This window comes from Delphinapterus leucas, chromosome 19 (genome assembly GCF_059928025.1).
Source record: "Delphinapterus leucas isolate spDelLeu-1000000601 "Yukka" chromosome 19, BTC_Dleu_Yukka2, whole genome shotgun sequence".
Taxonomy (NCBI): domain Eukaryota; kingdom Metazoa; phylum Chordata; class Mammalia; order Artiodactyla; family Monodontidae; genus Delphinapterus; species Delphinapterus leucas.
Window position 1 is genome coordinate 13409117 of NC_143147.1, and position 21999 is coordinate 13431115.

Below are 21999 nucleotides of genomic sequence, written 5' to 3' on the forward strand. Positions count from 1 at the left end.
CATTCACTCATTCGTTCATTTAATCATCAGACACCTGGGGCAAGCCAGGCATTGTGCCGGTACTAGAAATGTAGCTGCATACCAGACAGGCACTCCGCCCCCGGCCCCCCTCTATTCTCCATGTGGAAGGGGGATGTTTTCAGACCTTTCTGGGGAATGAGAACCTTGCACCCCTTCCACATTTAACCCACTGGGAGCCTGTAATCATAATACAAACTACTGCCATGTGGCATTTACCCAAGGACAGAGAAACCAGGCAGCAACAAGAGTATGATCACCTGGTCCGCCAGACCCTCCATGGCTCATATCCAACTCAAAGTTCAGAGATTTGTTTTAGATCATTCTTCTCACTTTACAAAGAGGAAGAATGAAGCCGGAGGACGGCCGGTGAGAGCCGTGAGATGAACAGCGACCTACAAGCAGGCCTGGAATCCCTATGTTAACAGGGCTCCGCATGTGGGTGAAGTCAGAGTTAGGGTGAAGAGTCTGGAATACCTAAAAGCGCGCTTCGGAGGGACCCTCGGCCCCGGCGGTGGTTTGGGTTTGGGCTTTGGCGCGTAGGTTATAGGAGGGTCTGCCTGGCTTGATTCCGGGTGAGTGGCCCCAGGCCATCCTTGAGCACATCCACTGTTCCATTTCTGAGGACAGGTGAGCCTCTTCTACCTGGGAGACACGGGTGCACTTCGTTTTGTCTGTGATAGCCTGATGTTTTACAAAACAGTCTCTAAAACAAAAGTGAGTTGCCACGAAAACCTCCAGGAAAAGCTACTTGTTCCTCTCCATTTTTTTTTTCTCTTGCTTTTGATCGGTATTGCAAAGCCCTGGCCAGCTGAGCCACAGGAACGGCTGCCCCGAGGTTCTGCCCGTGGAACCGCCTTGGGCCTCCTTTCACTGGGGAGGGTGGATTGGGTTTCTGCAGTAGGAGACATTTCTCCCTTCACTGGGGCTGATTAATGATCGAAGCAAATAGAAACCGTACAACTCAGGAACCAGGGGTTTGTTTCTGTTCCCTTTGTGAAAACCAATCCATTACGAGATTAGGGGATGGGTGCAGAGAAATCCTGGTGGAGCCAAAGTCCCTTCTTGGCAATTCAAGCCATGAAATTCAAAGGACGTCAAAGACCTCAGCTTGTTTAGGTGATTTTACTTCCAGCTGTGAGTGGCCTTGACAAGGAGAGTTTAAACAGGATTCTGCAGACCTGCTGCTGGTTATGTAGGTAGGGAAAGCCTTGGACAAATGTTAAGTGGGGCGCAGACCAGCGGCCGGCTTCCTTAGCCGGCATACTGTCTTATTTCCATAAGCCTCTCCGCCCCTACAAGTCCCCCTGCCTTTTCTTTTTACAAGTTTATTGACATCTCTGACGTTTGGTATCGGGGGTTCATTGACATACAGTAAAATTCACCCTTTTGAAGTCTACAGTTCAGTGAATTTTGACAAAGGTGCACAGCCTTGTAACCAGCACCGAAATCAACGTGGTATTTCCATCACTCCGAAACATCCCCTCAGGCTCCTTTGATGTCCATCCACTCCTCCCACCCCCAGCACCTGGTGACCACTGATGGATTTTCTGACCCTGCAGATTTGCCTTTTCTAGAATGTCATAGAAGTGGAGCCACACTGCAGTAGCCTTACAGTCTGGCCTCCGTCACTCGGCTCGTTGCCTCTGAGTCACCTTGTGGCGGGATGTTAGTAGCTTGTCCCCTTATATCTCCAGTCCGTTGCATGGGTGCACCCCGCTGCTTCCTTGCTTTTAAAATGAGTTGTCTGCCCCCGAAGTTCCTGGCCTGGGGTCTTAAGCTCGTTTGCACGGCTACTTTCAGCCAGCGGCGCCCACGAGTGGTTCTTGGGGCTCACGCCTGCATTTTCGGATCATTTTAAGTTTTTGACAATGCAGAAAGCTGCTGGGGTCGGGGGGAGGGGGCGGGCAGGGTCTCCACTGCCCTCCATTTCCGCTGGCATCTCAGCTGGTAGTTCTACTTGCTTCTGGGGACACTCCCTTCAACTCGCCCAGTCCCTGCCATTTGGTGAGGGTTAGAGGGTGTGGAAGGTGGGTGGAGGGAGCGTGGATGAGAAGACAGGGAGTCCATCACCACCCTTTCCTGGATCTCTGTTCCTTCATCGGCAAACTGAAGGTTTTCGTTCTAGACGGTCTCCCAGGCCTCCTCCAGCTGCTGCATTCTGTCTCCTCCCCTTGGCACCTCCAGTTTTGTACCCTGTGCCCACGTCATGCCCAATCTGTGTCCCGTCAGCACGGCTGTGCGTGATGTCACCTAACACCCTCATGAGAGGGATACCCAGGCGCTTCTCTGTTCAGATACAAAAACTTAAGAGTTTCGTGAGCTGTTGAGAATGAGGTAGTTCCTCCTTGCACCCCTAAAGAAAGCAGAAGTCATTAATTTTTATCCACCAAGTTTTGACACCATGTCCTGAAAGTCACTTCCAAGGAGCATAAACAGGCATGAAGACACAGCCCCCTCCCTTCAGGTTCTTGTCGCTGCCGGAGCTTTGCTCACCTGGCCTGTGCCCTCACCGTACTGGATGGTGGCAGAGAGAGGGCCGCACCCAGCTGACACTGTTCAGCTCTGGGCCTGACCCCCAAGGTAAGAACTCCTCCAGGCACATCTTGATCGTGCCCTGCTCAGTGAAAGTTGAGCCCCGGAAGGCAACCAGCACCTCTCCCAGCAAATGGAAGACATTCTTGGGTCCAGGCCAGGTGAAGGTATGGGCCATGGAACCCAAGTCACAGGGCCCCACGCTGCCAGGGACCACGAAAGACTTTCACACCATGAAAGTCATTTCTGTCGGGCCTTTTCTGAAAGTGAGGGACCCAACTCCCCTTTCCTGGTTTGGGTGAGGCCAAGACAAGTGACAAAAACCAATGTTCCATTTCCCCTAACCCTCTAGATGCTGGGGCGTGGCTGTTGGGTGCCTTTGTTGGGAGGTGCCTCTGAGGGAAGAGGGGTTGTGATGAACTTGGATCTCTATGCGCTGTTCAGGGGAATTGACCCTTTGTGTCTGAGGGAAATTCCTAATGGGATTGCAGCGGCGGGATGCAGGGGGTCAGGCACATGCGTGCTCTCCTGGGGACAGTGCGACATGGGGATGAGGAAGGAAAGCATATGGTACCAGGGCAAGAGCACCGGACTGGCCCTGCTCTGCCATCTCATTTGTCCCATAACCTGAAGTTAAGTCACATCCCCTCCCGGGACCTCTGTGTTATTACCGAGTGGAGTTGCTCCCCATCTGGCGCCACACGCGGCAGCAGACTGGCTCTCGGGACTGTGGCCTCCAGGCAGCCATGTGGACCCAGGGACAGTCATTCAAAGGGACACGAGCCATCCTTGGTGACAGGGGCCCCAAATTTGCATCTCTGCCCTTAGGAAGGAGATGAAGGGGGTGGGCAGCCCTTTCACAAACGAGCACATCAGCAAACCCCATGAAAGTGGAATTTTCTAACAAACTTGCTTGTTTGCTCTGTTTTCTGTAACTTTTGCTAAATACTTTATACATTTTTAACGTTAAACAGCGGTGTCTCCTCCAGCATTCCTCATCCCAGAATGAATGTTTACTCCACATTGTATATCCTTCCATCCCCTGGCTGCCTAGATCAGTAAATAAAATTGATGTACTATAATTTATAAGTAACACTCTTGAAACTCTGATCCCTATGGAGGCTGTAATCCACCCTTCCCACCCTGTCCCCACCCCACCCCAGCCCCGTAATAGCATTTGTGTGTATTAATGCTGAAAAGTTAAATGTTTAAAGGGTTTAAATTTTGAAGGCGTTTGCTATATATAATTGTTCTGCATTATTATAAAGCATTTTCAGGAAGTTAAATGTTCTCTTTGTTTTCCCTTCGGCGCTGTGTGTACACTTGAGATGCTTAGCTTCATCCCATGTAAAATAAACTGTCCAGAGACACTGAGTCGTCCCACTGGGCAACCCTCTTCCCTGGAGGGCTGCCACACTCTCCTTTGTACAAATGGGCTCAGCGTTCCTCCCATACTCCCAGGCTTGGTGATAATTTTACCCCCGATGACTTAGCAGAGGGACAAAGGGCACCTGGGCATTGACCCCCCCACACCCCCACCCCCCGATGGGTATCACGCTGTCAGACCCACACCCCTGGCCCCAGTCCCCTCCCCTGGAGACTTCTGTCCCTGTGAACAGAAGAGGCTCCTGGCTGTTATTTCTTTTCTTATCCATCCATCCAATAATTATTGAACACCACTGTATGTCGGACACTGCTCTCAGTACTGGGAACACATCAGTGGTGAAAACAGATCAAGAACCCTGACCTCATGGAACTTATTTTCTAGCTGAAAGAGACAGAGTAATGAAATGATACAGTGTGTGTGAAGATGTTAGGTGTTATGGAGAAAGGGTGGGGGGCGGGGATGGGTAGTTTCGGGGGTGAGGGTGGGTGAGTTGCAACATGAAATAGGGTGATTGGGGTGGCCTCACTGAGAAGGTGACATTTGACCAAAGTCGAGGAGACCTGGGACTTTGAAGTCCCTCCCTGGGAGGAAGCCTGGCAGGTAGCTGGGGGAAGCATGCTCCAGGCAGAGGAGGTAGCCCCTTTAAGGGCCGGAGGCACCTAATTGTTTGAGGCCAGTGTGGCTGGAGGGCGGGGCGGGCAGACTCTGCAGAGCTTGGAAGGCCTTGCAAGGCCTATGACTTTTACTCTGGGGGTGTGGGGTGGTCCAAGCCGGGTAGCCCGTGCAGCCTAATTTCCTTGCTGTGGGGCTCGCTAGGGGGTCAGGGGACCAGGGCAGCCATAACTCGGGCAGAGGGGATGGTGCCTGCAGGGGTGGCCACGTGGAGGTGGGGAGAATGCTCAGGTTCTGGACGTGCCTTGAAAGTGGAGCCAGCACGATTTCGAGCCAGATTGAAGTGGGGTGTGACGGAAACAGAGGCGCTGGTGATGACACCGAGGATGTCGGTCCAAGCAACCCAAAGGATGGATTGCTATTTACCGCAATGGGGACGCCCTTGGGAGGGGCGTTCCTTCCCATTCTCGGCCTCCCAACCGCCCTCTCCAAATCCCCTTACCTCTCTGCTTCCTGGCCGGGGTCGAAGGGTCCGCTTGCCGTTCAGCTCACGCAGGGGAAGGTAGAGGAACGGGATGGGAGCTGGGGGACTCCCAGCTTGGGGTGGGACAGGGCCAGCCTCTGGGAAGAGCCTGTGTCTTTCAGTGAAGGCCAGGCCGGGAGGGGGAGACACAGAGTCACTGGCCGGAGACGAGGCCTTCTCCCCAGTGGTCTTAGGGGTTCGGGGAGAGTTTATGGCCCCGGCTCAGACTTAACAAATCCGTTCACAATACATCATCCCCAACAACTTGTTTGGCTAAGGAGCATAAACTCTCCCTCTGATAGAAGATGTTTATTCAGGTTTTCAAACAAACCTCCAGGTCATGACCCCTCTCTCGGCAGCATCAACACAGCTGCCTGTGGTCCCCTCCCACGGTTGGGCCCCTCCTGGGCACAGCAACCTGAAGAATGTGGACAGTACCTGCTCCTTCCTCCTTGCCCTTGGGAAGGGCAGAGGGACTGGGGGAGCTCTGGCTGCCTTCTGTGTTAAGCCGGGGCCCTGCCTCCTTACCCGCCTCTTCCGTCGTCATGGCAACCCAGGTCCTCACCTTCAGAAATGCAGCTTCTTTCTTGACCCCTCTGCTCAGGCCTCCTTGAGAAAGGAGGCTGCTGTAATGTCTTGAAAAGAGCCCTCAGTGGGGAGGCCGCCCTGGGCTTTCCTCCTGGCTTCGCCATTTGGCATCTGTGTGACACAGGCAGGTGACATCCTTTTGGAGCTTGGTTTCTTCCTGTGACATCGGCCTCGCCTCACCTGCAGTCTCGGTGTGGATACCCAGGAGGCACTTCTAATCACCTCCCATGCCAGGTTCAGAGGCCAGGGTGAAGGCCTGTGGCCTCACTTTCATGGCCTGGGTTTTGTTTGTTTGTTTGTTTTTGAGTTCAGTGACTGTCCTGTTTCCAACTGCTCTGGAGAACAAATGCTGCAAGACAGTGAAAGTCTAGACAAAGAGAAAGGGCTCCTTTGAAGAAATGATATGCTGTCACAAACTGATGGGAAAAAATAATGACACATATACACACACCCCATCCCCTAACATTAAGGCCTCCTGAGAAACACTCTGGACCCGCAGTGGGTGGGGTGGTCAGGAGGGATAGGTCAGCACATCTGTGCCTGAACTTCCAGGTCCTTTCTGAGCAACACCAGGGGAGGCTGACAGGTGGCTTTCTCCCAGCAGTGGGGACCTGCTTTCCCCTGCCATTAGCCTGTTACGAAATAGGATAAAAACCCCAACTCACCCGCCTAGACACTGTGGGCTTTATTCTTTATAGTTACCACCCCTGGACAAAGAAGAGACATCTCTCCCATCCAAGACGGCGATTCTGGGGTTCCAGGCGTTATGCTCAGCCAAGCCAGGGCGCCACCGACCTCTCCTTTGGGTGATGAGATTTCAGGTGCAAACCTACTCACGAGGGCTCTTCCCTGTGGCCTGTTCTGGTGACCGAGCTGACCGCAGGGGTGGAAGCCTCCCCTGGTGGAGCTCCCTGTCCCCTGCTTGTCCAGTCACTCACTCAACAAGCATGTTGTCTGCCAGCTCCTGGCACCAGGCTTGGTTGCAAACTGATGACCTGCAGCTGAAACTGAGCCACAGATAAGTTGTATTTATCCCACCCTATGTTTTTGAAAATTTTTGAAAATTTGGAAATCACTCTTAAAGTTCGGAAATTGCAAATTTCCAATTTTTCCAAATTTCCAAATTGCAATTTTCAAACCTGAAAATCTGATTTCTGGATTTCTTTTGGCTTACCAAAAAATCTAGTAACACCAGGCCATAATCCCATCTGACCACATTCAAATGGAGTCAAACACTGGCAGCCCCTGCCATGCAGGCGTGGGCCTCACCACGCCTACTGCCTCCCTGACCCCCGGCTTCACTCACACACTCCACTTGCTGGCCCCTGTAAGCAGTTTAGTTTTTGATCCCTGTCATAGAAGAATAATGGCAAAAACTAACATGCGTTCAGCTCTTACTACGTGCCAGGCTCTATTCTAAATGCGTTGCACGTATTAACTCGTTTCAGCCTCACAATAACAGTGGGAGAGACGCTATTATCATGCCTGTTCACTCAAAGAATAGTCACTGAGGGCCCAAACCCGCCAGATACGCTTCTGGCGATGGAGATGCAGCGGGCAACAAAACAGATAGAATCCCTGCCTTCATGGCGCTTTCCTTCTGGTGCGATCCCAGGCAGCAGGCAGAATACATAAACAGTAAGTCAGAAGGTGTATGTGCGATCAAGGAAGAGCAATCAAGCAGGATAAACAGCCTGAGGCGTGCTGACACTTGGGGGTGCTCCTGTTGACAGAATGGTCACTATAGGCCTGGCTGAGAAGGCGACATTTAAGGAAAGCCGTGAAGGAGGTGAAAGATTAGGGGAAGAGAATTCTAGGCAGAGAGACGTTAAGAAACGCACCTGGGGTCACACAGCTAGTAAATTGCAAAGCTGAGATTTGAACCTGGGCTGCTTTCAGAGCCTGGCTCCTGACTCCTGCATTACAGGGCCATCCCTGTCGCTGAGACCCTCAGATTTAGGGCAGAAGGCAGGCAGGGAACATCGTTGCTCTTAGAGAGCTAGAGCTGGTGGGGTAAGTTGGCGCAGGGATGGATGAGGGGCAGTGGGAAAGGCCTCGGCTCAAGGCTTCGGCTCTGAAGATTCTGATCACCTGTCCTATCCTCCCAGAAGGCCAAGATGGATTGACCTCCTGCTGTCAGCTCTTTATTTTAATCTCAGGGGGCTTCTGGGAGCTCGTCTCCCCACGCAAGCTCCGGGCCCCTCCTCCCTCCAAGTACAGGGGTGAACCAGCCACAAATCCTCCTAATCCACCAGCATCTCAGGGTGCAACCGCCTCCAGCAGCACCCAGCCAGGCAGCCCGGAGACCCCATTGCTCCCACACACCCACCCACCCAGCGGTGACAGACCGGCTGGGCCCACACCTGCTCACCCATGGGGAACAGCAAAAGCGGAGCCCTGTCCAAGGAGATCCTGGAGGAGCTGCAGCTGAACACCAGGTTCACAGAGGAAGAGCTGAGTACCTGGTACCAGTCCTTCCTGAAGGAGTGCCCCAGTGGCCGCATCACACGGCAGGAGTTCCAGACCATCTACTCCAAGTTCTTCCCTGACGCCGACCCCAAGGCCTACGCCCAGCACGTGTTCCGCAGCTTTGATGCCAACAGCGATGGCACGTTGGACTTCAAGGAGTATGTCATCGCCCTGCACATGACCAGCATGTGCAAGACCAACCAGAAGCTGGAGTGGGCCTTCTCCCTCTACGATGTAGATGGCAACGGCAGCATCAGCAAGAATGAAGTGCTGGAGATCGTCACGGTCAGTGGCAGCCTCTGCGCTCCCGGCTGAGCTCCCGGCTGAGCTGCACGGGGCTCACCCGGGATCAGGACCCCCTGCTGCTGCTTCCGCACAGGGGGCCTGGCTGGGGGCGGGGATAGAGGGGGGAGTGGGGACCCGGCCTTTGGGAGTCAGTGGCTCTGACAGCGTGGTCAGGAGGGGTCTCCAATAGACCAGTATTAATAGAGGGCTGGGCGCGTTCCCACAGCTTCATTTTCCTCCTAAAGAAGAAGCATCTGGGTATTTCCTACTATTTACCTTTATTGTTTCCCTCTTTCCCTCCCACCTTCCTTCCTTTCTTCATTAAAATGTCCTTCAAAACCTTCCACAGGACGTACTCAGATTCTTTCACAAGTCATTATATATATATAAATATAAATATATATATATTTTTTTTTATATATATATATATATATATAGCCACAGGGCTTGTGGGATCTTAGTTCCCCAACCAGGGATTGAACCCAGGGCCATGGCAGTGGAAGCACGGAGTCCTAACCACTGGACCGCCAAGGAAGTCCCTCACAAGTCATTTTAAAGACACGTTTCAAATACATTGGCCCAGGATAAGTATATCCGATAAGATTTTTAGATGTCTGAAAAAGAGTTTCATTTAATATATAAGGAATTCATGCAGCTTAGAAACCTACACAAAAGAAAATGAAAATCGCCTTTAATTTCATTATCCAGAGAAAACTACTGTCAACATATGGGCATATACCTTTCCAGTCTTCTATCTGTAGATTTAAAAATAATTTTAGAACTATGACATGTTCACATACGGTTTTTAGTATACTTTTTTCAGCCACTATTTTATTATGAATGTTTTCAATATCAAACTGTTTTTAATAGCTGCTTAGAATTCCATCTTATGGATGTGCCATAAAATTATTTAACCATCCCTATATTTTTGGGCAATGAAGACGCTTCTGTTTTTTCCTATTATATCATTTCTATTTCCCTTCATTTAGTATCGTTTTACAGGATCTCTTTTTGGCCCCACTACCCCATGCCGTTAGCTTTATTTCTCTAATTCCATTCCTGTTAAGAGAGAGAGTATTTTTCATATTTTATATAATTTTTGATGCATTTGCAATCCTGCTTTCATTTGCACAGTTCTTCCACCCTTATTAGGAGAAACCATAAAGAAAATAGCTAAGCGTGCAGCTTGTGGTAAGTGGGCTCTGCTTGGGCCTCCCATTAGGGGCAGGTGTCTGTGGGAACCTCGCTGGCCTCTGGGCGCGGCCTGTAGAGCAAGCTCCCCTGGATTGGCAGGTGGCCTGGGATGGGGACCACTTCCTCAGAACCACCTAAAGGATGCCAGGCCCAGCAGAGGCCTACAAGTTGGTGCTCCTTCAGGGAAAGGAGGAGTTGGGGGAGGAGAGAAGCAGGGGGTGGCATCCACAGCTGAGGCTATGCAAGATGATGCCGAGGGCTTCCCTGGTGGCGCAGTGGTTGGGAGTCCGCCTGCCGACGCAGGGGACACGGGTTCGTGCCCCGGTCCGGGAAGATCCCACATGCCGCGGAGCGGCTGGGCCCGTGAGCCATGGCCGCTGAGCCTGCACGTCCAGAGCCTGTGCTCCGCAACTGGAGAGGCCACAACAGTGAGAGGCCCGCGTACCGCAAAAAAAAAAAAAAAAAATGATGATGCCGAGCCTCTACTATTCACCAGGTTCAAGGTCACTGGCCTGGGAGTCAGGAGTTAAGGATTCTAGTCCCAACTACTTCACCACCAAACTGCATGGCGTCGAGAAAACCATACAATCTCCCAGCGCCCAGGGTGAGAATGCAATTGTTTGTTCTCGGTCCATTCACCAAGGCCCTGAGAGTCCGTCCTTGGCGTTAGAAGTGGGGTTGGCCGGCAGCCAGCCACTCCCAGCCTTTAGCCGTCCAGCCTGCACATGGTTCCCTGGCTCAGGACAGATGCAGGAGTTAAGGGAGCCGCTGCACTTCAGCGCCGGGAACCTCTGAGCTCTGAGCGCTGTCAGCAAGGCTGCTGCCCCAGCTGCTGGGTTTGGTTTCCTTGCTTCTCTTGTTACAGCACAGGGAGCTGAAAGGGGGCTTCTAAAGCTGCTGATCTTCCCTCCAGGTTAATTTCACAGGCATTACTGCCCCTGCCTGGCTGGCTCCCCGATGTCTCCAGGGCCTGGTGGAATCCTAGTAACCTGGAGCTGAAAGGGCACATCGAGACCACCTTGTCCCTTTCCCTGATCACAGGTCGGGAGGCACTTCCTTCTTTGCTGGATATTGTCCATCCAACTCCTTTATTAATGAGACTAGAGGAAGGTGAGACGGATCCTTGAGCTTTAGGCTAAATCTCTCTCTGGATCCCTCCCTGAGCAGGAGGGTAACTGAGGGGCTTCCCGAGACCTTCCCCAGCCCCTAGAATGCTCTCCAAGACAGAGGTTCTAGAACCAAACGTGCCTGGGTTAGAATCTCCACTCTTCTGCTTCTGGCTGGGTGACTTCTAACAAGTTAGTTGACTCAGTTTCTTCCTCTGTGAAATGGGCCAATAACCCCCACCTCATAAACTTGTCATGAGTTTACAGGTAAAAGCGCTTAGAAAAGTGGCAAACGTTAATCACTTGACAGATATTAGCCCTTACAACCAAGGTACCACCTGGACCCAGAAGAAGCCGTTTGATATTCTAAAACTTCTGGGGAGTGGGGTTAAAGGTACCAGTTCCCAAACTGCAGCCTCGGGGCTGCTATGGGATTATCATCAGGAAGTTTTTGATTCTTATTTTCATTTTCTTAATAAGATGAAAGTCATGTGTCTACAGGGGCAGGAAATTCAAACAGTGCAGAAAGGGACAAAATAAGAAGGGAAAGCCGTCTTCACCCCTCCCCCACATTCCCTGTCCCTTCTGAGGATCTCAGAAGTACAGATGCCCCTTCCCCACCCCCAGGAACTTGGATTCAGTAGGGCGGGCTGGGGCCTGAGCATCTGCATTTTAACCTCTGCTGTGGTGCATCCTGGTAAGCGACATGGGTTCCCCCAGAATTACTCCCTCTCATGGGTTCTCCCTCTTGATTTGGTGTAGGCTATTTTCAAGATGATCAGTCCTGAGGATGTGAAGTGTCTTCCGGAAGACGAGAACACCCCGGAGAAGCGAGCTGAGAAGATCTGGGGGTTCTTTGGCAAGAAGGATGATGGTGAATTACTTCTCCTTCCTAGCCTTTGATTTCACAGTCATGGGCTGTGTCCTAGAGATCCCAACAAGATTGACTCTTCCGAGTCCAGTGCCCACGCAGGACCGAGGACCCCTCCTCCTGCTGCGGGGCTGTCGGAAGGGCTTCTGTGGGGACTTGCGCAGAATGGTCAGTGGGCAGTTGTGGGACCCCTCTGGAGCTGATGGGAAATGGCACCACATCCCACCGCTCATAAAACTCCATCCCTGCCTGAGATCTCTGGGGGGAGGGGGAAGGCTCTAAATGATGGTGTGCTTTGGAAGGAAAAAACGTCTTTTGTTATGACAGAGTTAACCCACATTGAAGGAATTGTAAAACGTCAAGGCAACAGCCCATTAGCAGTTTGTATGCAAACATGCAAACGGCAAGTTTAGAGGCTTTGCAAAGCAAACCACTTTCTTTTCCAATGGAGTGCCTGTTGTTTTTAGACACTTTGGTTTACTTGTTTACAAAAATGCCTTCTGCACGGTTGGGACAGGGTAAACCTCACTTCAGAATAATCTGAAAGCATGGAGTCCCAAGTAAGTGGGATCTCAATTTACATGTTTTTCCTTTAGGAAGTTAGTTTGGGTCCCTTGAGAAGCATGGCCAGATGGGATTAGAGTTCAATTAGATTTCAAGAGATTGATGGGGGGAAGGCGTACGAGGGAAAATGGGGAGGGGTCTGGAAGAGGCAGGGATAAGCCATCAGACTGCAAAGCAGATGAAACGTTTATGCGCAGAGGCAAGGAAAGCAGGTTGGGTAAGAAAAGTCTTAGACTGCAGTGCTGGGCTAGGACAGTCTTGGCAAAGCTGAGGGGGTGTCCTCAAGCCCCCTTCTTCCAGGAGCTGGCCTGTCTTGGCTCCCTGCCCTGTTCAGTCTGGCTGGGAGCAGCCTGCGGGGAGTACGGCCTTGCATTGTAAGCGGAGATGGATGCCACAACTGGGCAGTGAGGGCTGCTGGTGCATGAGGCCCATGTCCAACTCGGGAAAGACACAGGAGAGGGGCTGGTGTCAGATGGGGGCTGCAAGCTTGAATGACCACAGGGGCCGTGATGATGAACGAGAGAGAAGTGGACAGAGGCCCTACTAAGTGATAGATAGGGACTGGCGAACAGTGTGGGGCGTGAGGGCCTGTCTGGTCTTACGGCCTCTGGTCAATTGTTGCCACGCTGGAACACAGTGCCACTGGGGCCCCACCATCTGATTTGTTCAAAAGAGAGGCCAGCAATCGAGATTTTTAAAATCCGAAGTGCCTCAATTGATGAAACACTGCATGGCCCAAACACATCTGAGGAACCGGTATTGGCCCCTTTTGTGATCTCTGTGGCAGTCTCTTACCAAGGTTCCCGGGCACAGGCCTGAGCAGCTGTTGAATAAGGACCCTGCTAACCTGCAGTCTAGGAAGAAGGCAGATTAGCAACCAGATCTTTGACGTTAGGCCAGAACTAGGGCGAGGCAAGTGAGGTGCCCTGGCACAAAATTTAAGGAGGCACCCATCCTCAGGTGCCAGCCCTGTGCTCACGGGACCCTAAAAGTGAGAGCCTCCTTAAATTTTGGAGGGTAGGCACCTCCCTTGCCTCACTCAGATGTCACCTCCCCTTTGAGCGCACCTTCTCTTGGATGCAGCCTGGTGGCACCTTACCCCACTGGCTCTTTCACCTGCTTCATGACACCCTTCTGGGTCTGCCATGTGCTGAGTCCCTTGTTCTGCTATGTGCTAAACTGAAAACTGACCCAGGTGAAACTCACAGGGGGCAGTGGTATTGGGAGGCTGAGCCAGTACTGCCACCACGTGATTTGTGTTTTCACATGGCCCATCTGGAGACAACGCCTCACTCCTGGGAGGAGTTTCAAGCTATGTGTGAGGCTGATAGAGTAGCTGGGACTACTTCTTCTTCTTTTTTTTTTATATATTTATTTGTTTATTTTTGGCTGCATTGGTTCTTTGTTGGTACGCGCGGGCTTTCTCTAGTTGCCGCGAGCGGGGGCTACTATTCATTGCGGTGCCCGGGCTTCTCATGGCAGTGGCTTCTCTTTGTTGCAGAGCACGGGCTCTAGGTGCGCGGGCTTCAGTAGTTGTGGCTCCCGGGCACAGACTCAGTAGTTGTGGCGCACGGGCTTAGTTGCTCCGCGGCATGTGGGGTCTTCCCGGACCCGGGCTCGAACCCACGTCCCCTGCATTGGCAGGCAGATTCTTAACCACTACACCACCAGGGAAGTCGGCGGCTGGGATTTTAAAACCCAAATTTCACCCTCCTGACCTGCACAGGGAAACAGGCTGGGTCCTAATCCAGGAAGGATTAAGGTTGCCGAAAAGGCCTGGAACATAAGCCAATGGCGAAACCTAAATCAGCTCAGCCAAGCTTTATTGAGCACCTACTACGTGCAGGACTATGAGCATAGCCATGAGCAGGAAGGAACAGCTGCCTCGTTCTAGGGTCATTTCTACAGGTGACTGTCTCCCCATCAGACAAACAGTTTCCTGGGCCAGGGGACATTATCTCACTCCTTTCCACGCCACACCCTGCCCTCTGCCCCCTGCAATGACCTCAGCCCAAACACAGTGACTCTGGCACAGAGGAAGGGCTTAGTGAGTGCATTTCACTGGATAGAACTGAATTCAATAGTTGGGGACAAGGATCTCTCTTGTCCTAAATGGGAAGGTAGATCACGGATGCAGAGACGCCTAGGAAAGGATCACCAGCCAATCAGAAGAGACACAGCACACTTCCTCGAGGCCCGGCAGTGCCTGAACTTAACCCTCTTGTTGCTGGTTCCTGGGGAGGTCCAGGGGTCCTAGGGTGGAGTCAGGGGTGGGGTTACCCTCCGGGGCACTGAGACTCAGTATTTTCATAATAGATCCATCCGTACTGGGTATGCTGGCCGACGTCAGCTTTATCGCAGCCTATCCTGACTGTAGTAATTTCTTCCCCCCTGTGCACAGATAAACTTACAGAGAAAGAGTTCATCGAGGGAACCCTAGCCAATATGGAAATTCTACGACTGATCCAATTTGAGCCGCAAAAAGTGAAGGAGAAGTTTAAGGAAAAGAAACCCTGACGTCAACTGCTCAGGTCTCCTCCCCATCCCTCACGCCCCAATGTAAACACGCATGTGCACACGCGCCCCCGGGGCGGGAGAGCCTCCAACCCGCAGCACATTAACCCCGCAGCACGGCTTCCAGCCAAACGGAAGCGTCTTTAGCAATTCACCAAGTCCCGCCCACTATACCTGCCTGCCTCCCCTCCACCTGCCCGCCAGCCCTGCCTCCCCTCCACCTGCCCGCCAGCCCAGGCTTCCGCAGTAATCCCAGGATTAGGTCACAGGAGGCCTAAATATCCCCACCCCGTACCGTGTAAGCTCCTTTGTGGATTGTTGGGTAAGCAGGTTCCAATAAATGCAAGAGGAGCCGGGAACATAGCTGACTGGTCATTCTCGAACTGGAAGAAGAAATGATTTCTGTCGGCTCAGCCTCAAAGACAAGGATGTGTCGCAGCCGTAGGCCAGGGTGCGGGGACTGTGGTGCCGAAGGAGAGACAGCACAGCCCTGTTCTCCTGCAACTCAGGGCGCAAAGGAGACCGCAGACCTTGAAGGAGTCGGTTGAGGTGGTGAGGTTACCATGGAGACACGCAAAGCACTGTGGGAAGACACAATGGGAGGGGCCGACTTGCCCAGAGATGGGCAAGGTGTTCCTGATGAAGAGGCATTTCAATTAAGACCCAGTGCACTGCCGTGGGGGAAAGGTGGTGGTGGGGAAGCAGTGTGTCTCAGAGACCCTGAGGCAGGAATGAGCGTTTCGAGTTCTAGGGCCCTGAGAAGGCCAGTGTAGCCAGAGAGCAGAGGGAGGGAGAGCGGATTGTGAGGTAAGCCTCCAAAGCAGACAGGGGCCAGCGCATGCAAGGCCTTCCCTGCAGCCCAGGGGAGGTGAGGGTGGTGGGTACCGTGTGGGGTTTCAAGTAGGAGGGATTTACGTTTGTAAGAGGACCCTCTGGCAGGGCAGAAATAAATCAGAGGGGCAAGACCGAGGCCTGGAGATCACACTCTTACAGTCGCCCAGGTGGCCTGGGCCAGGGGAACAGCAGTGGGATGAAGAGAATGGGACCTGCTCGGGAGATACTTAGGAGGTAGAATCCACCTGACTGGTACAGGGGAGGAGGGAGGAGCAAGGATGGCAGCCAGGTTTGTGGCTTGGGTGCCGGGTGAGTGGTGATGTCATCCACCGAGATGGGAAACACCAGGGAGAGATGCTGGTTTCAGGAGATAATGACAAGTTCAGTTTTGATACGCTGCAAGGTGAAGAGAGATGGCCCTGAGGCCCCTATTTTTAGGGACAAGGAAAAGGAGACGCAGAGACAGCAAGCAGGTCGCCCAGGGTCAGCTAATGAGCAGATGCCAGGCCAGCACTGCCCACTGGCCCACACTGCCTTATCAGAGCTCTAGGGCCTGGAACACCTCAGAGCTCCACTGGCGGGTTCTCGAGAGCATTGTGTTCAGTTTTGAAAGTTCATTTATTCTCCAGGCCTAAGTTCCAAGAAGAGGTTAGAAAAATGCAGGACATGCAGATGTCCTGGACACTTGAGCAACCTGTGTGCAACCCTCTGAGGCTGGGGCGTCTCCATCTGCTGGTGTGGGGGGATCACCCCAGCTTTAGCAACAGCAATGGCACAATCACCGCCGCCAGAAAGTGCCGCTCTTTGTGGAGGGTGAACTGGAGAGTCATCATAACACTTACGGATGGAGCGTTTCCTATGGGCCTGGCATCCTGCTGGAGGCTCGGCATTATTTCACTGATGGAGGTGTTATTATCCCCATAGTGTAGATGAGGACACCAAGGCCACGAAGTAGGAGTAGGATTTGGTGCTCAAACAGGAGTCCCTACCGGGACATGACAGGACAGAGAATTCTGGGATTGCACAGCATCGGAGCTGGAAGTGAGAGGGGGCTACACAGCATCTGGTCCAGTGGTTCTGGGGGGAGGACAGTAATAACCTGCCCAAGATACCCCTCCAGTATCAGACATAGCGGGCCACCCAGGAGCCATGTGGGAGGGAGACGAAAGACCCAGGGTGGTCTAGGGACAGAACCAAAGGGCTCAATGCCTCACTCCAGTGCTCTTTCCACACACACTGCCCTCCATGACTCAATCTGGTTGATTGGGGTGTGAAGTTGGGAGCTTTTCACTTCTCTCTGAGGTCAAGGTATCCTTGTCACTCGAGTCTAAAAGGATAGACACTGCATAATAACCTTGTTGGTTTGTGGTTCAACAAGAGACATAAAGGGGCCACTGGACCTTCTGTTGGCCAATGGAGGACCCAAGGGTCATAACCTAATTAGCACATCTTCTGTTAGCTTGGGGTGGCAGGGCCACTTGGGCTGGGATCCTGTACAGCTCTAGGGCACCCTGTGGGGAAGATGCTAAGAGAACTTAGAGGCAGTGTAAAGTCCAACTTGACTGAAGAGAAGAGAAGGAGGTAGGGGTGGTAATGAGCTATGTCATCAAGACTCTTCCAGATGCAAGGAACGGAAGACCCAACACCAGTTTCTGTGGCACAAATATTATTGACTCATGTAACTGAAATTCCAGGAGTAGCACCAACTTAAAGGTCAGGCTTAATCCAGGGGCTCCAGCAAGGTCTCAGGGCTCTTTCTGCATCTCCTGGTTCTGCTCGCTGCTGTGGAGTCTCCATTCCCAGCCAGGCTTTTCCCCCAAGAGGGCTACCAGCAGATCCAGGCTTACTTCTTTGTGGTTCCAATTTCAGCAAGAAAGAAAAAATGCTTTCTTTGTCAAGAGTCCCAGGACTGTCTCTCACTGGCTCTGACTGGTTCTGTGTCCATCCCTGACCCAATATCTGGTGCCAGGAGGATGTCATGCTCAGCCTGGCCGAGCAGATTTTCATGCCCATCCTTGGGGCTGAGGATGGAGTTGGAATGACTCAAACTTCAAGGACTGAGAGTGGGAGATGTGTGATTTCCAAAAGGAAAATTTTCGTGCTGTTAGTATAAGAGGGGTGGATGGTAAAAATAGATGTCCACTATAGAGACTTTGTGGAGGTCACTTCACATCTCTGAACTTCTGCTTCCTCATGTACATGGAAACTCAAGGGCAGAAACAAACTCGTCAAGAACAATAACCCAAACTGCTCTCACAGGGTCCCAGCCTCTTGTGCAGTGGCCCTTGGGCATTTCTTAGCATCCCCAGGAGGCACCCCAGACAGATTCATCAATAGGTCCCTCAGTGCCAGGTACCATTGCTGCCACCGGTCACATTTCCACCACAGCCAAGGCTACAGTGCTTCTGACGTGTCCAAGCTGTGTGCTGGGCTGCTGGTGTGCTTTCTGGCCTCACCAGCCATCGATGTTTCTAGAAAGTGTCCCAGGTGACTGCAAAGCCAGGATTGAGACCCACGAGGCTGGATCTTTAAGGCAACAGCAAAGTGAATGATCTAGGGAGTGGTCTAGAAGAAGGCAGACACTTGCCTTCTACCCTTTTGACCTCTGACCTCTGCTTCTCTCTCCGACCTCTCTGCCCACTCTTCTTGGTCCCTGAGACAATGGACCACCCAGGTTCCCAGGCTTAATACTGCAGCTCTTTTTCCCACTTCTGGCCAGGAACAGTGCACCAGATTCTCCAGGGGCAGAGACCTTCAGCTCCAGTGTGAAACCAATGTAAAAGAACCAACAAATCAAATTAAATAAACTTATGTTAATCATTAGCAGAGCAAGCGGCAGTGTGTGTGTGTGTGTGTGTGTGTGCGCCACCCCATGTGTGGAGTGAGCGGGGAGGGCATATTTACAAGTGCTTGAAAAAAAGTTCCTTCTACTAGTGGCCGGGCCCTGGGTAACTGACCCTCGACAGCATCTGATGCTCCCAAGACGCTTCTGTCTTGTCTCCTTTGATGAATGTGTTCTGAACCTGCTCTGAACTGGCTATGCTGGATACTAGCTGGGAAGACGACACGGCCCAGCTTTCTAGGTGCTAATGGGTTGATGAGAAACGGCAGAGACTTTTGCAGAAAGGAAAAAGTAGGACATGTATTTTAATGATTGAATTGTGGACAATCTGGACACCAAAAAACAAACCTTTGCTTTGTTATGTACTTGCCTAATGTCATTGCTTCAGTTTCCCCTGTTGCAGAGCAGAGCCAGGACTGGGGGGAGGGGAAGATGGGCACCGGCCTCAGGGGCGAAATTTAAGGTAAGCGACAAAAAGCTCAGTAATCAAGATAAATAATATTTTCATGCAATCGTTTAAAAATGAAAATTAATGTTAAAACGTCCATGATGAGCAAAATATCAAAATTTTATATAGTCAGGACCAGACCCTTTATTTGCATCTCATGGCCTCACTTGCTTCACCCTCATCCCAGCCTTGGTTCCAATAAAATGTCATTTTTTATAAATGGCCCGTGGGCTGTAGCTTGCAGATTTGATTTTTTTTAATATTGCTTTAAAATATTACTTATCTTGACGACTGTGGGTTTTTTAGTACTCTCTTAAATTTCGCACCTGAACTGAGGTCTGCTTGCCTCACCCTGGTCTCTGTCCTGCTGCAAAGTGTCTCTGACAATGGAGTTGCCAGGTGAAATACAGGATGTGCAGTGGATTTGGATTTCACGTAAAGTATATCCCGTGGGATATACTTAGACAATAATAATATTAGACAAATAATAATATTTGTCCAAAATTCAAATTTAACTGAGAATTGTGGATTTTTTTACCATCTTTATTGGGGTATAATTGCTTTACAATGGTGTGTTAGTTTCTGCTGTATAACAAAGTGAATCAGCTATATGTATACTTATATCCGAACTGTGTATTTTTAATTGCAAAATCTGGCACCCCTACTTGATAAGTATCATATCGCACCTCCCCCTAATATAAGGCAGGACTTGGTCCCACAGCATCATACCCCGGCCACCCACGTACACATACATTTTACACGCTGTAAAAGTGACGCTCCTGAGAACTGACACCCTGTTTCCATAGAACGTTCCTCCCTTGACCTTCCTCAGCCTCTTGCCTTACAGTTGCAGCCACTGAGCCTGACCCTAATTGCCTGGGCCCTCCTCAGCCTCCAGAAGCACCCTCCACTCAGGGTCTGGGCACAACTTACTCCCCACCTGCAGACCGGGTCCACAGCCCCGGCCCCCTCGGTGCCTCCTCGGCGTGTCCAGATCAGCCACAGTCCTCTCATTTCAGCTGGGTCCCCTCCAGCTCTCAGCATCCAATTCCATACGAGGAGTGGGACTCTTATCAGTGGGGGACTCAGGGCCGGGAGAACAGTGGGCAAACCTCCCAGAGCAGAAGGTACAGCCATCCAGGTATCAACGGCAAACGAAAAATGGCAGAGAGCGGTAGGCAAGTAAGGCTTGAAGAAGCCAAGCTCAGACAGGCAGGCGGAGCCAGAAAAGTGAGAAAATGACCAACAGCAACTTTCAGAGGGGCCCTGGGTGCTGGGGCCAACCCTCCGAGGAAGGATGGGCTCGTTACAGGTCAAACAGAACTGCTGCTGCCCACGGATGAGAACTGAGATGGAGAGAGGGAGGGAAGACTTGACAAGAGAGGAAGAAGAGAGAAGGGAAGGAGAGGGCTCTGGGGGGCGGAGTGCGGTCCACCCTGTCAGAGGAGGGCAGGCGTGTCACAGCTGAACTGCTGAATGCAGGACTCCGGCGGTCTCTCCCGCCAGCGGCCAGCTCAGGGGGTGCTTCTGGCTGCTGCCCATCCTGCCCCAGGTTTTCAAAACGTGGGCTCGCATCAGAATTACCTGGGATGCTTGTTACACAATTCCCGTCGCCGGCCATCGTCCCAGATGCACCCTCTTAGAATCTCTGCCATGAGTCAGACTCTGCATTTAAAACACTTCGCAGGTGGTCCTTGGACACACTGAACCCGACTTCAGATAGACACCTTGTACCATGAAGGGTAAAGGAAGGATAGCGGCTGGCCTCTATTTCATAGCAGACATCTCTCTGTATCCTAGGGCTCCATTCACTCGAATATGGGCCCAGCCCGGAAGGCTGGCGGCGCTCTGGAAACCACACCTGCGGGGGCGATGAGGATGACAGGGCACGCAGAGGCGGTGAGTGTACGCAGCCTCTGTCGCACAGAGCAGGGGAAGCCGGGAAGAGACGTCCAAAGTAGGCGGGGCGACGCACGTCGGAGTGGGCGGGGTGCGCGGGAAGTGGGCTGACTTTGCACCCGCAAGGTCAGCAACGTGCAGCTTGGCCGCCTCCTCCCTCGCCCATCTCAGGAGTCTCCAGGGAGCGGAGCCAGAGAGGTGGGCTCCTGCCTAGATCTCGCTCTCCTCGAGAATCTCCTCCATGGTGTGGACCAGGGTGAAGTCCCCCTCGCTGCTCTCCGACACGCTGCTGCCCCGGGGCCAGGCTGCGTGGCCTTGGCGGGGCAGGGCGCCCGCCACCCGCAGGCCCTCCTCAGTCGAGTGCAGGAGCTGCCCACCGTGGGGCGAGGGCCGCGCCTTCTGCAGCTTGCCGGAGCCGGTCCCCTCCGAGAGCTTCTTGGGACATTTCTCTAGGAATCGGAAGTTCTTCCCCAGGACCCAGGCTCTGCAGCCCGAGTGGTGGGCTAGCAAAAAGCGGGCCCACTGCTTCCGCAGCTCGGCCTTCACCTGCCAGGTGAGAAGAGGGCGGGGTTACTGCCTGGGAGCCACTGAGTCCAGTGTCCACTCAGAAAATGTGTACTGAATGGCTACTCCGGACCACCCTTGGGAAACCTACCTTCTCACTAGGGGAGACGAACAAAGAGAAGCAAACAAATACATGTGAGCAGAGTAGATGTTAGTGACACCGTGAGGCCTTTAAGCAGGACAGTGGGGTGAGGAGACTAAAATCTGAGATAGGGTGTTCAGAAAAGGACTGGTCGAGGTGACATTTGAAACCTGCCTGGTGGATCATGGGTCCCTGCTTGAAGATACAGAAAAGGCAGCAGTGAGCCAGACGGAAGAGGTTTTGACGTCAAGAGGCTTACATTCTAGCGGAAGGAGACAGAAATCCATATTTACACCTGGGATGGGGGGAGGGGAAGATGAAAGGGAGCCAGAGATTCCACCAACTCCTCAAGTCAGGAGAAAACTGCTCTGGCCTCTTCCCCTCCCCCTTTCAAGCCTCTTTCTGGGGGAGCAGAGAGTTGGTTGGGGGCTCTGCAATAATATTAACAATAAAAATAATCGTTGTTACCATGCATAGGACCTTTACCATGCATCCCTGGGGTATCACTGCAGGGTAGGGACCACTGTTATTCCCATTTTACGGACGAGGAAACTGAGGCTCAAAGAGCCACAGTGACCTGACTAATGCAGATCTCCTAAGTGGGTGAGTCATGGCTTGAATGCAGATTTTTGGACTCCGGAGTTACAGCTGGTAACTGTATGAC

The 21999-nt window shown here is 52.2% G+C and overlaps 2 protein-coding genes across 2 annotated transcripts in view; one reads left to right on the forward strand and one right to left on the reverse strand.

Annotated features, from left to right (window-relative positions):
* Positions 1 to 3725: 3725 nt before the first annotated feature.
* Positions 3726 to 21999, reverse strand: part of GLP2R (glucagon like peptide 2 receptor) — a 66141-nt gene continuing 47867 nt past the window's right edge. The window contains exons 13-14 of the mRNA XM_022595845.2: positions 14962 to 21235; positions 3726 to 6030 (exon numbers count right to left, since the gene is read on the reverse strand). Coding sequence (XP_022451553.1) covers positions 20900 to 21235 — 336 coding nt within the window. The 3' untranslated portion in view covers positions 3726 to 6030; positions 14962 to 20899. The remainder of the gene's footprint in view (positions 6031 to 14961; positions 21236 to 21999) is intronic.
* On the forward strand, positions 4393 to 14962 carry RCVRN (recoverin). Its single transcript, XM_022595903.3, has 3 exons — positions 4393 to 8417; positions 11480 to 11591; positions 14554 to 14962. The coding sequence occupies exons 1-3, from the start codon at positions 8037 to 8039 to the stop codon at positions 14667 to 14669; spliced, it is 609 nt and encodes a 202-aa protein (XP_022451611.1). The 5' UTR covers positions 4393 to 8036; the 3' UTR covers positions 14670 to 14962.